This window comes from Ochotona curzoniae, unplaced genomic scaffold, assembly GCF_017591425.1.
Source record: "Ochotona curzoniae isolate NIBS_2020 unplaced genomic scaffold, NIBS_Ocur_1.0 contig_2318, whole genome shotgun sequence".
NCBI lineage: Eukaryota > Metazoa > Chordata > Mammalia > Lagomorpha > Ochotonidae > Ochotona > Ochotona curzoniae.
Genome location: NW_024465419.1, coordinates 16,149,005 through 16,162,232, shown reverse-complemented (window position 1 = coordinate 16,162,232; position 13,228 = coordinate 16,149,005). Strand labels below are relative to the sequence as shown.

The 13,228-nt window shown below is 35.8% G+C and overlaps 1 protein-coding gene across 4 annotated transcripts in view; it reads right to left on the bottom strand.

Annotated features, from left to right (window-relative positions):
* Nucleotides 1–13,228, bottom strand: part of LOC121151335 (regulating synaptic membrane exocytosis protein 2-like) — a 351,958-nt gene that overhangs the window by 86,726 nt on the left and 252,004 nt on the right. For all 4 annotated transcript variants that reach the window (XM_040972683.1, XM_040972685.1, XM_040972681.1 and 1 more), the window contains 3 exons: nt 9,069–9,199; nt 3,621–3,792; nt 770–923 (listed from right to left, as the gene is read on the bottom strand). In XM_040972683.1, the coding sequence (XP_040828617.1) occupies nt 770–923; nt 3,621–3,792; nt 9,069–9,199 (457 nt within the window). The remainder of the gene's footprint in view (nt 1–769; nt 924–3,620; nt 3,793–9,068; nt 9,200–13,228) is intronic.

Sequence of the window (13,228 nt, the reverse complement as noted above, 5' to 3'; positions counted from 1 at the left end):
GTACACCATTATTAAAATACACAAATAATTTTATACTGTAACCTGGAATATGTTGACTTCGTTAACAAAAGCGGCAAGCATCTACTTCAGCTTTTGATTACAGATTCATAAGCAAAAATCTCAAACCTTAAACTGTAGATTCACAGAACCAAAAATAACACTTTTCATTCTCCAAACATTTCTGACTTTATTCTGATTTTCTCCAGATTGATCTAATTTTGCTTCAAAATTAAGATGATACTCAAGTCTCATCCAAAATGCAAACATTTTAACAAAACCACTTTACATTACTTAATTCTTATAAACTCTGTATAAAATAGGCATTTTCATTTCCATTTCATAAATAAACAAAATAAGGCATAAGATATAATCTGCTCAAGCCATACAGTTCCAATGTAAAAAAAAAAAACCACTATGGTATATTTGCTGTCCTACAAATTCATAAAATATCTGGAAAATTAAAGTATAAATCATAATTTTTGGTAGTTATAAGTCTGCTATCTGATTCTTATATTTAAAATTCTAAGTACTAGGATTTATGTATCATGTGATCTTTTAGAGTAATATCACCCAAAACACAACTGTAATGCACTTCAAAATTGTGATGAGTAAACAGTGTGAACTTATTTTAGTGAATGAAACCATTTAAATTCCTCCATAACAGCTATGAAATATTACTAACAGGTACCATTTAATATTTCAATAATATATCCAAATCCAACTCACTCAAAGTTAGAAAATGCAGTGGTGACACTTTCTGGAAACTTACTTTGCAACCTCCGCGTTGGGCTTTCCCCATGGGGCTGTCTTCGAGGCATATATGGAGAGGGGCGAGGAAGTGGCAATGAAGACACATCATGGGTCTGAAGTTTGTACCAATGTGGCTCATCATCTAATAATGCTGTTTCTAACTCAATCAAAATCTACAAGCCCAAGAGAAAAAAAGACTGTTAGATGCATCAATCAAAACAGGTTCTAAGGGTCTTGTATCTTCTATAATCGTTATAATAAGAACAATGTTAGATCAAAAACCAAATCATTTAGGGGTTGGAAAACTATCAATATGTTTCAGTAATCTCTAGATAAAATTTTCTGTAATTTCTTTGTTATCTAGTCATTTAATACCTAAGATATGCAATCTGTAGATTTTTTGACCTTTCACCTACTAGATGTTGTTAAGTTTACCATTACAGAAATAATATTTTTAGTTCTATAATAATAAAATGCATATTATTTTATAATAACTAATTTAAACTTTAAAAATCTTGAATTAGGAAAGAAAAGCTATTTTAAAGTACATACCATACATTAAGATTTCTAACAATTTGTTATTTAATTAACAGACTGCTACTAGGAAAATTTTACTCTTATATTTAATTTCACTCTTCTTATTTAACTTTTATCAATATGATACCAATGCCAAAAATGATTAAAAGAACTTATTTGTAAACACAACTAGCTCATTAGTGAATGATATCATATGAATCAGTCTGTCGTAAAACTATGGATTCAACATACGATGGTTTATGGATTTAAAAAAGAAAAGGAAAAAAAGAATCAAAAGAATGGGGTTTAATTGAGAACTATATTATGGCTTTTGTGTTAAGAATATGTTTGAACATTATAAAAGAAATCAGTCTGTATAAATAAATGACTATTTCTGTTTAAGGTATTATCCAAGTGAGAAAGTACATTTGTGTTTGCACGGATTGCTGTGTGAAAACACATTACTTTTTAGCTACAGGAAGTAAACAAGCAAAACAGCCAAGATATTATTTAGCTTCTACCAAATTCCCCCAAGTCATTTGCAACATAAGCATTTATGTCCCTTCTGTTTACACACACCACAGCACTCATTTATAATCGTAATTATTCTCTTATGGCTAACTAAGGAAGCACAAAGATGAAACAACTTGCTCAATAGTTGTGCAGGAAATTCATACATCCACACCACTAGGGCAGAATGTCTATTGCCCACAACTTTGTCATTTGGCTTCTCAAATTGTTTATAGGCTTATTTTTCAACAAGGCTTCCTATCTTGCCTTTCTCCAATTCATTATCCACATTACAATTAAAAATACTTCTCTCAAGCCCTAAAGCCATCAAATCAATCTCTTTGTAAATCAATCACTGGTTTTCCTTAGCCAAAGGAGGCATTCAAATGTCTTAATATGGTAAGGGATCTGATTTGAATTCACTGTAGTAGGCAAGTCTCATTTCTTACCATTTGCCCTTCCAATTTTAATACTATTGTACAAAAACCTCTGGCTCTTTATGTCTTTTTCCCTCTGCAGGAGTAACTTCTCTTGACATTGCTAAATTTTCTTCCTTTCCAAATACTTTGAGCATTCCTCACTTGCATGATAGTTTTACAATCCTGTTGCCTTTATCTCAATATAGCAAGCAGTTTGCGTGTTCTAGCAAAAGTGTTACTTTACTGTCTAGATTCCCAGTGGATTGCAACTTTCTTGAAGTTATATGCCTTCTTCACAGTTTAAGGCTCAGTCTCTAACACAGTGCCTGGAACACTATAGGGTTTAAAAATCAATCTATGAATAAATTTTACTACTTAACAGTGGTATAGATATATACAACACACCACATATTTACATTAAAAAAACAAAGCAGTTTTAAGCCTATGAAACGATGTCATAAAATGAAATGTAATAAAAAACAAAGCAGTTTTGAAACATAATGCAATCTTTTCAACAGCAAAATTTCCATAGTAAGAACAAAAATACAAAATTATCAGTTTTCAGAACCATTTTATATAGTGTTGATAAACTTTGAAAGCAGAAGCTATGTTTATCTTTCTTAAAGATGTATTTAATTTGGGGTCTGCTGCGGTAGTTTAGTGGCTAAAGTCCTTCTCTTGCATCCACTGGGATCCCACATGGGTGCTGGTCTTTGTCCCAACTACTCCACTTCCCATCCAGCTCCCTGCTTGAGACCTAGGAAAGCATTTAAGGACAGCCCAAAGCTTTGGGACCCTGCACCCACATGGGACACCCTGAAGAAGAAGATGCTCCTGGCTTCAGATCAGCTCAGCTCCAGCCGTTGTGGCCACTTGGGGAGTGAACCATCAGATGAAAGATCTTTCTCTCTCCTCTTTGTACAACTGATTTTCCAATGGGAAAAAAAAAGATTTATTTGCTTTTATTTTTTATTTGGCAGACTTATATAGAGAAGAAGAGACATGGAGAAATCTTGCATTTACTGGTTCACTCTCCAAATGGCCCCAACAGCTGGAGCTGAAAAGATTTTATCAAAGTCAAGAGCTGAACTGAGTTGAAGCAAGGAGCCAGGAACATCGTCTGGGTCCCTAAGGTGGGTACAGGGCCACAAGGACTTGATTCATCCTTGACTGCTTTCCTAGATCATAAACAGAACTGGGATCAATAGAGGAGCAGCCAGAACTTAAAGCGGCGTCCACATGGGATGCCAGCGCTGGCAACCAGGGAATTAACCTATTCAACACCATGCGGGCCCCAGCTGTAGCTACATTCATTAAAGAAAAAATGCTTATTTTAGAGATTTGAAATATAAAATTCCATTGACTGTCATATAAAAATAATCAGCATGACATGAACAATGTAAGTTTTCAAATAAGTTCAGATACCTCTCCTAAGAATTCACTTTCTTCCTCTCGAACTCGAGCTTGATCCCAAAGGGTTATTTCAAGCATTCGTTCCCGAAACTCTCTTCGGTGAACTGGAGAATAAATGAATGTTTGATTCCATTTAGGTTCTAATGTTTTCTTCACAGTTTTAGTTCTTCTCTTGTTTTTATCGCTATAAAAAAATAAAAGTATAAAAATTTAAATAATACATTTTTCCTAAAATTTATGAAGTTATTGCTTTTCTGGAGAGAAGTTATTAAACCACAAATGTGTTATACACTGAAATTATTATAACCCTTAAAATTACTATTAAAATTTGTAAGCTATGTAACTGCATCATACTTTATTTTCAATCACTGTCATACTTAATGACATTTCAATGAATTTTACTTTTTCTCAAAAATAGTAATTGAAAATTTTATCTTTCTTAAAACCATAATAGGACCAGACTGGAAAATAATAATTCAAATTTTGAACGTAAGGTCCCACTGGAAATCCTAATGACAGTATTTAAGCAGTAATATTACATATACCCTTAACTTACCCTGTGCAAGTCTTATTATACAAAATACGTATATACATACTCATGTCCACAGCTTTATACCCATAGTTTATCTACTCAGTAATTACTATTTGCACCTTATGAAATTACTCTTACACATAATAAATATTTGTTTATTTCACAAATACTACGTCTTTTAAAATCTTGAAAATTATATGTAAGACAGCCACTATAGTGTAAATTTGAAATGGAAGATGACCATTTGATGGGATTCTCAACTCAGAGGTTATCATACTTTCTTAGGTTGTATGCCTTCATAAACTGAACAATTTGTTATCTCATCATTTGCACATTTATTTATTAATTTCCTATAAGTATTACCAGTGGTACTGAAAAGTTACATATATTGGGAAATACATTAACATAAAAGATAAAAAATAATATGATAAGAATGTTAATTCAAGAATCTTTTTCAAGAATTTTTACATATCAGCAAAACTACCCCTCTCCAATTTGGACATCACTTCTCTAAGATATTAGGATCAATGACCAGATACAAGAAAAAGGGATAGCAACAGGAATAAACTGCAGACTCCATAGAGAACCTATTTGAATGATAACCACACAGAAAATCAACTCCAAATAGAACACAAGACAGTTCTAAGAGTGTTGGGAAACACAGGGAGGAAAGAGAATAAAGTCAAGAGTGTCTCTGAAATGGGGAAGCAAAGTAACTTTAATTGTTAATAGAGATTAGACTTGAATGTTCTAGAGACAATACATGTTTTCTGATCAAACATATTTAATACAGCAGAAAGCTTCCTTTAAATATAGGAACTGGTGGGTCTCAGGATGGGGCGTCTTATGCCTGGATCCCGGACAGCCACCATGTGCACATGGTGAGCTTTTCCCGGGCCTGCTGGGTTCCGGGGGCCACTTCCTGCAGGGTGAGTAGACCGAGGGGGGAGGTCTCTGGGACTGGGCATGTCCAGGACCCACCCGCTGCCTTCATTGGGCAGTGAATGGGATTTGGGAGGGGCGCGACCTTGGGCCTGGGAATTTAAACCTCCAGTAGCCTCCCAGCAGCTGGTGGGTCTCAGGATGGGGCGTCTCATGCCTGGATCCTGGACAGCCACCATGTGCATATGGTGAGCTGTTCCCCGGGCGGCCAGTGCGCCATTTGGTGCCAGGCTCCACTTATTGGCCACCCGGCCGGGGAGCTCTGGGGATTTGGTTCTTTGAGTCGCTGCTTAATTAGCTCCAGGTTGAACCCACTGTGCTTCTTGGACCTGAAAAAGGCAGTAACTCTTCCTTTGTAAAACTTCTAATCACTAATAATGCTGAGCACCAAATACCAGTCCATGCAGAAGCTATGGCTTGGGGCTTGTCCTGCAAAAGTAGCTCCAACAGCTGGCTAATGTGTCAACTGGTAATGGAACAGAGTAGATCTGGCATGACCGAGCAAACCTTAGCCCACAAGTAAAACTAGAAACCAGGAGGGAGCAAAGGTCATGCCGAGCTAGGCTCTTGTACCTACTGTTCTGCGGGAGCCAGGGACGCTAAGCCACAGTGTCTAAGGCAGAGTTTGGGACAGGGGAGGGGCTGTGCCAAGCTGAGTCAGAGCATCCATTGGCAGGCAAGTGATCTATGGCTGGGAATAGGCCTGGTTGGGGAGCAAAGGGGACAACCCTAGCTGGGCTGAGGTTCCCACCAAGAGGCATGTGGCCTGGAAGGGGGGCTGCATTCTGATCTGGAAACAGTTGTAGTCTCCCTTGGCACAAGTGTGGACTAGGATTGAATGCACCGAACCGGGCTGGACCCCAACACCCTCTGGTGTCCTGGAGGACCAGGGCAGATATGGGATGGACTAGACAAGGTCTCAAACCCCTACTGAGCCATGTGTGAGCCATACGTGGGTATGGACAAACTATGGCTGGGCTGGAACATCCAACAGCAAGAACCAGATTGGGTGGAAGGCCAGTCAGGAAAAGCCACAGTTCCTGCCATGACAGGAGGTGGACTGAGTAGGGTTGGCTCATGGACCCACTGGTAAGCGTGAAACCTGGCATTGGGAGAGGTTCTGATGGAGGAGCCTGGGCAACTCCTCTGGCAGGACACAGACCCGGCAGGTCAGCGCAAGAAACATGATAGGAAACAGCCCAGAAAAGGCCATGGAAAGCTACACACTGACATACAATTGGCAGACGTGGGGGCAAGACCAGGCTGAAGCTGTCCATGTCATCCACTGGCAAATCCAGGCACCAGTGTGGGTCGACCCAGGTTCGGTCGCAACAAAGACTAGTGCACAATATGGAATGCCGAGGTGAGGTTGCCTGTACCGGAAGGGACCACAGTGCCCAACCAGCCTGAGAACAAGAAAGGAAGTGGGCAGAGCCGGCAGGGGAATAAGGGAGGGTTCCTTTGCTGGACAGCTACTTCCACAGGAGAGCATAGGCTGGGATGGGGGCAGACCAGACTAGGCAGAGCTACCACACCTGTGCGCCTCATGTGGACTAGATCAGGGAAAAGCCGGGCTCGGCGGATTATTCCTACTGATGCAAACAAAATTAAAGTGGGCGAGGGTTGTTTGGGCTTAGACGCAGCATCAGCTGGAATCTGGGAGTGGGAGAGGCCTGGGAGGGAAATAGTGGGCTCATCCCTCTTGGGTTACCACTTCCACAGGAGGACATAAAACTAAGATAGCGGCTGGGGTGGAATGGGGTGTGGGGACAGACTGGATTACTGCTACACTTACTGGCAAACCAGGGTAGGGGGCGGGCCTGGTGGGGGTTATTGTGGGTCGCTCCAACTAGGCTGCAGCTCCCACTGGTTTAGGTGAGGGCCAAGTATGTGCTGGGCAGAACCAGGCTGGACTGCAACACCCATTGGTTCCAGTGGAAGTCGAGAGTGAAAACAGAACCAACCCAGCAATTGCAACCACCAGCTGATTGGAGCGATGGACGGTGCCAGGCCCTGTACTTGTTAGCACATACAAGAAGTTTCTTTGGAGATCTTCCTAATCTAAATGCTGGACTCAGAACCCTAACGAAGAAAAGAGAGAAGACAGAACGGGTCAACCAACCATCTCAGCTATGATGGACTATGTCAATCAGTGGATTTTTCAAAGACCTCATAGTGCTTGGAGTGGCAAGATTGAGAGCGATTCATAACAGTTGCAATATCAAAACCACTTGAGCAAGAACCTCAGAGCATGCCCTACATCCAGGACCTGGGGAGGGTGGGAAATTGGGTGGACCTTCTCCCTTAATACCCCCCTTTAAACATGAAGGTAACAATATGGAAAACATACTAGTATTATCCACTTTCCTGTAGCCCTTGAACTTTCTTACCCTAATTAACTATGTAAAGAATGTCAAAATAAATTTTATTAAAAAAAAACAACTAATGATAATAAAAAAATAAAAAATAAATAAATATAGTAACTGACATGAATTTATATGCATCACATCTGTCTTAATTTGGTAGGAAGATAAATGTTCAAAGCTGTGTAGCATATTTTATTTCGAAATGGAAAAGAAGTGACATTGTGTAAAGGAATAAGTTCTGGGAATAATTATAAGTACTATGATTTTTCTCAGGTCTTTCTCTCCTCTTGCCTTTCAAAATCTTACATACTTATTTATTGTCTATTTATATCACAGTAGTGAAAGAACGAATTCTGAGACCGTATCAATAAATAAAATTCCTTCTCTGAAGTCCAAGCAGGATGCATTTAGCAGGAACTTACTAATTAAAGGATAACTTCACTGAAATCCAAAGCAGAACAAAAGAATGAGCTAGTAACTATTCTTAAAGATGAAAATAAAACCCTCAAAGTATGAGTATTCCTAAAATGGATTTCTATATTGGGTAGAAACGGGGGGGGGGAGGAGTAATTTTGGAAGCTCCTTACAAACCCAATATATATGGTCGCAGCTTAATAAGGCAATTTAATGTTAAATGAAGCCCAAATTCACTTAAAAGAATAATGCTATAACTCTTATTTTCGCACATTAAGAAAATAGTCCTTTTATTTTCCAAAAAAAATAAATAAATCTTTGAAAAAAAAATCCTTTTTTCTAGGAATCAAACTAATGCCTTCAGCATCAAATCATGCTGTAGCAGCCAAAAATTGAAAAGATGCTGCAAGCATTAAAAAACTAAGACCAATAAACATGTTACAGAGATATTTTTGATACCAACCTAATGATGTTAAAATTTTTGAATCTCTAAAAATCATTAATTTATAGAGAATGTAATTGGTTTTTTCCTGATAAAATTGAAATCTAACCTACACTTTTTCCGATTAATTTCATATTACCAGGATCTTTATTTTTATTTAGCTTAGTATAGCATCCAAATTCTTAATTTTCCATTCAAAATATAAAAGAGAAATGCACTGTAACTAAAAATTCTATATAGGACGTTATAGAAGTATGGCCTCCCATCCCTTTCCATGAAGTCTACTCAGAGACCTGAAAGAAACTGTGTAAGACTACAACCATATAATTTATGTTAATGAGAACAGAGATAAACATATGCTTGACAAAACAGTATCCATACTGAGTGGGTAACTTTCCTAAATAAGGCGATGAAACATAAAAACACACTTGCTAGTTTTATGAAACAGAAAAAATCTTGATAAGGAGAGGTAGAAATTATAGAGGAATAAGGAGGAATAAGGAATATGTTTCAGTTGACACCAAAATTGTGTTGAAAATATTTAATAAATAATCCACACATGCCTAAAATGAATATTCAAAAATATGTTAATAAACATTTAAACTTTATATAATCTCAACTATTGGTTGCCAATATTTGGTTTCTAGGAAGTTTTATGCCTATGGTTATGTTTAAAATATGCACCTTTATGATAGAGAAAAACAAACGACATAGAACTGAAGTACTCATTGTTACTGAACACTTATTTTATTTTATATACCTACCTTCTGTCTGGAAGAAAATAAATTTTAACGTAAGGATTCCTTGGCCGCCCATCTTCCCTGGAAGGGAGATCCTTTGCTCCCAAAATTGTAACTATGAGTTGGTGGCCAACCTTGTCAAACCATAGTTTTATCTGGAAAGCAATAAATATTCATCTATTAACTCAATTATACTGTTTTCATTTCCAAACTTATTGCCATTCTCTTACTAATAATAGCACATAACATAAATTTCACTTGGCAAATTATGCTTAGTTAAAAGCATGTATAATCATAACTTCAACAAATTAAAAAAAATGATTCAGACGGTCTGTTAAAGGAGCTAAATTCTTAGCTTTTCTAATTATCCTATAGCATGTGTTTATTATCATGTATATAACAATTACATTATAATTAAGGACTTTATGTACACTGATTGCTCCGTGTTTTTGCTTACATTTACAAAATGAACATCACGGTAGTTCATCTTGGACTCTCTTTTAGAATAAGTACTCAAAATTAACTAAGTTGACAATAACTTGGTTATATGACAATCAAGGGGACATTTTAAGTAAATGTTTTATGTTATTCTACAGCCAAAGACCTTATCAAAGACTGTAAGTTATGGGAATTCACTAGTAGTGTTAGTTAACAAATTATTTCAGTTTCTACTTGAAACTTTTAAGTGCATCTTTCAAAATTTTTCTTGCTTATCCATAAAGCCTCTTTCTTTTGTGAAGTAAATGCTTCACATTTCCAAAATAATAGAAGGGCATTTATGATTTTAGATAAGAATGTGAATTAACTTTCCTGTGCCATAATTAGGAACTGGAACTTCACAATAATCTGCGGAAGACATTTGATTTAAGTCATCACTCTTGCACACACAGCTTACACCCTCCTACTCCTTTGCTAGCTAATTATGAGTCAGAATCCTGAACAACCATGGCTCTAATCCACATTTTGGTTCACAACTCAACACATCACTAACCAGTATCCTAAAATTGATACTGAATCAAAAATTTAGAACTTGAAAATAACAATAATGATTATTATGATTATATATGTTACACTGGGAGTCCACTTCCAAACCTAGCATGCTTTTTTGAATGGCTTACTATAAAATGTGGGGTTTGAGAGAATAAGTAACTTTTGAGTGAGAAGAGGTAATTGACAGCTAAATAGAGCAAGTAAATTATTCCTATTTGCTTTTTTGGCCAAATTTTTCTATAGGAATAAATGTAAGAGATACATAAAATTTAAAAATCATAATTACTAATTCTTATGTTATTCCTTCTTCTCTCCTTTGTATAAAGAAAAACATGTTTTCCTAATGGAGCTTTTAAGTAAAGTGGATGCTTGAAGACTGCCTTTGAAGCTGCAGTTAATACACATCCTGCATCAATATTACTCAGTTTATTCACTGAAAATTTATAAAGTTCTTGGGTCTATCTGTCATCTACTGAATCAGAATAAGCCCTGAAAATAGATTTATAACAAATCCTACAGGTGATCCCTGCAGGCATCCAAGCTTGAAAACCACTTCTTTAGACTAAGGGATCAACAATCTGAAGAAAAAAGGTCCTCAGTATTTGAAAAGGGAGATGTTTGATAATTTGCTCAATTAACAATATTAGAATATACATTCAGTTAGGGGAATGCAAAGGAAAATTAAATTCTTCTTGCAAAAACATGAGTTAAAAAAAAACGAGATGCAGCAATGTCTCATTGTGCATGAGATGAGATGTCATAGACAATGTTATAATTACTCTACAACCTGTGACTAAGAGCAGATTAATTCTCATGATTTTTTATCTTTACTACTAATAAAGGAAACTATATTTTTCCAAGATACTTAAAATCACTTCAGAGGATAATTACATGTATACAAGACACCTTAAGGAAAAAGTTATCTTAACACACTAAAATAAAATTTTTTAATAAACTTTACAAGTAGCAAACAAATAGTATTTATAATCATGAAATGAAGTTGGTAATTATTGGAAGTAATTTTCAATCTCTGTGAGTTTTTTTTCCACAAAAAAAGGCCTGCGGAAGCTAGGAAGTGTTACTATGCCAATGCAGTGTTTTTGCTCAGTAAAAATCATGACATAAATGAGCCACACATTGGAAACCAAAAACATCACCTACTAATTTCTATTTCTCATGCAAACAGTTGTTAAGCATGGATATTCACATTTTTGTAATAATACTCCATCGCTTATTCAATTATATTTAAAACATAAATATAAAAATCAATTATTTAGGAGACAATCATATATTGTTTTTACTGATAATCTGATCAAAATTATACTTTATAATAACCTATTTTAAACTAAAGGTTTGATTATTCGACCTAGGCTTTATTTGTGGAATTGCATTGAGGTTGTAATTTTTAGTGGATCCCCAGTTTATATTATCCACAACTTTATGAATCTTTTTTCCTAACTTCTTAATAATGCTCCTAAACTGCCTATCTGTAGCTGTACAATAAATGATTAAAATAAGCCTATTGGCATCATGATGTCATTTTAACCATTTTCATATAATTATTCCAGATTTACCATATAACTCTTTTAGTTTTCCTGAGTAGAACTTGAACAGCACAAGCAGATAATGTTTATTGTAATCTTAAGTAGAATAATTTTAATTCTTCAAATTTGAACAAAATAACTATTATCTAAGACCAAAAATATTTTTTAAACATGCAGCAAAGCAAGGAAGGGATAATACTATGCTTAGGAAAGCTAGGTTGATACTATTTTACCCTACAAGGGTTTCCTAATGAAAAGAGGCAAACAACTTGTACCCAAGTATTATGGTAAAATATACTGGCATGACAAAATATATAAAGAAAGTAAACCTAGCACATTGTATCTGGATTGTGATTTGTTTTTTTCCAAAAGAATATACTTTCAAAAAGTTTAACTGTTTATGAAATATGCATAGTTGAAATAAGGTACAAATATATTTGCCAATCTCCTCAAGGAGTTACTGCTTGGAAAATGCAAGAAAATGTAGATGTTAAATGACACAATGAACGATTTAAAGAGACAGCAACCTCAGCACAACAAAAGGAAACACTGACAGCATAATTAGCTATTGCCATAAATATTCTATATATAAGTAAAATCTAAGTTAAATCTACATTAAATACCATTTCAAAACCTACTGGTTTTAGTAGTTAGATTGTCATATAACAATCACTAACAAAGATTGTCTCTTTAAATTTTTATTTTGTAGTCTAATCCCCATGCAGAATTTCCAAGCTGACTCAGAAAATGATTTGAAAGTCAATAACATGGTTTGGAGCAACAGACCAAAAAAAGTTTTCCTACTACGCATTTTCCAAAAACATACAAAGAAGGGTGTACACACAACTTTAGTTTCTATCAGGCAGACACGGCCTTTACCTGGACCCTAGGAACAAAAGGCGTTGTTCTTCTACTAAGGCTTTGGCTCTGGTAAGCAAAATTAAAGAAAAAGGCAATAAAACAAAACCAAAAAAGACACCACGCTAGAACTAAAAGACGTAAAGTAAAAACAAACACATACTAATATCCCTTAAATACAATTTCCCATTATAGTATTTATCTAAAGTAAGTATGTCAATGTAATGAATAAATTAATGTTGTCAAGTGCTAAAATACACAAACAATACAAAATGTTATGAGTTGCTTAATAAATTATTCACAGTGTAGTCAGCATAAGAATTAAGACTGAATACAAAAATGATATATTTGAGCTCAAATATTCTACAAGAATGACTGCAAGCATCACCTAAGAATCAAGAAATATCAGATTATATACTTAAGCACATTACAACCGTCCCTCAACATCCAGGGAATTGCTCCTAGTTCCACCAACCAACAGATGTTAAAGTCAGTAAGGAAAGCCCAAGACTTAACTGGGGTAATATTTGCATCTAATCCACCCACATCCTCCACATACTCTTAAACCATCTTTAGATGGCAATCCTGATGGAGAATAAATGTCATATAAATAGTTGTGACACTATATCATTTAGGTAATAATGATGAAAGTTTGTACACGTTCAGCACAGATGCAAATTTTCAAATATCTTCCCTCCTAGGTCAGTTAAATTCATGGATACAGAACCCATGGATACTGAGGGCCGTCTGTACATAGGGAAAAAAGTCCCATAAGTTAGATGAAAGCATATT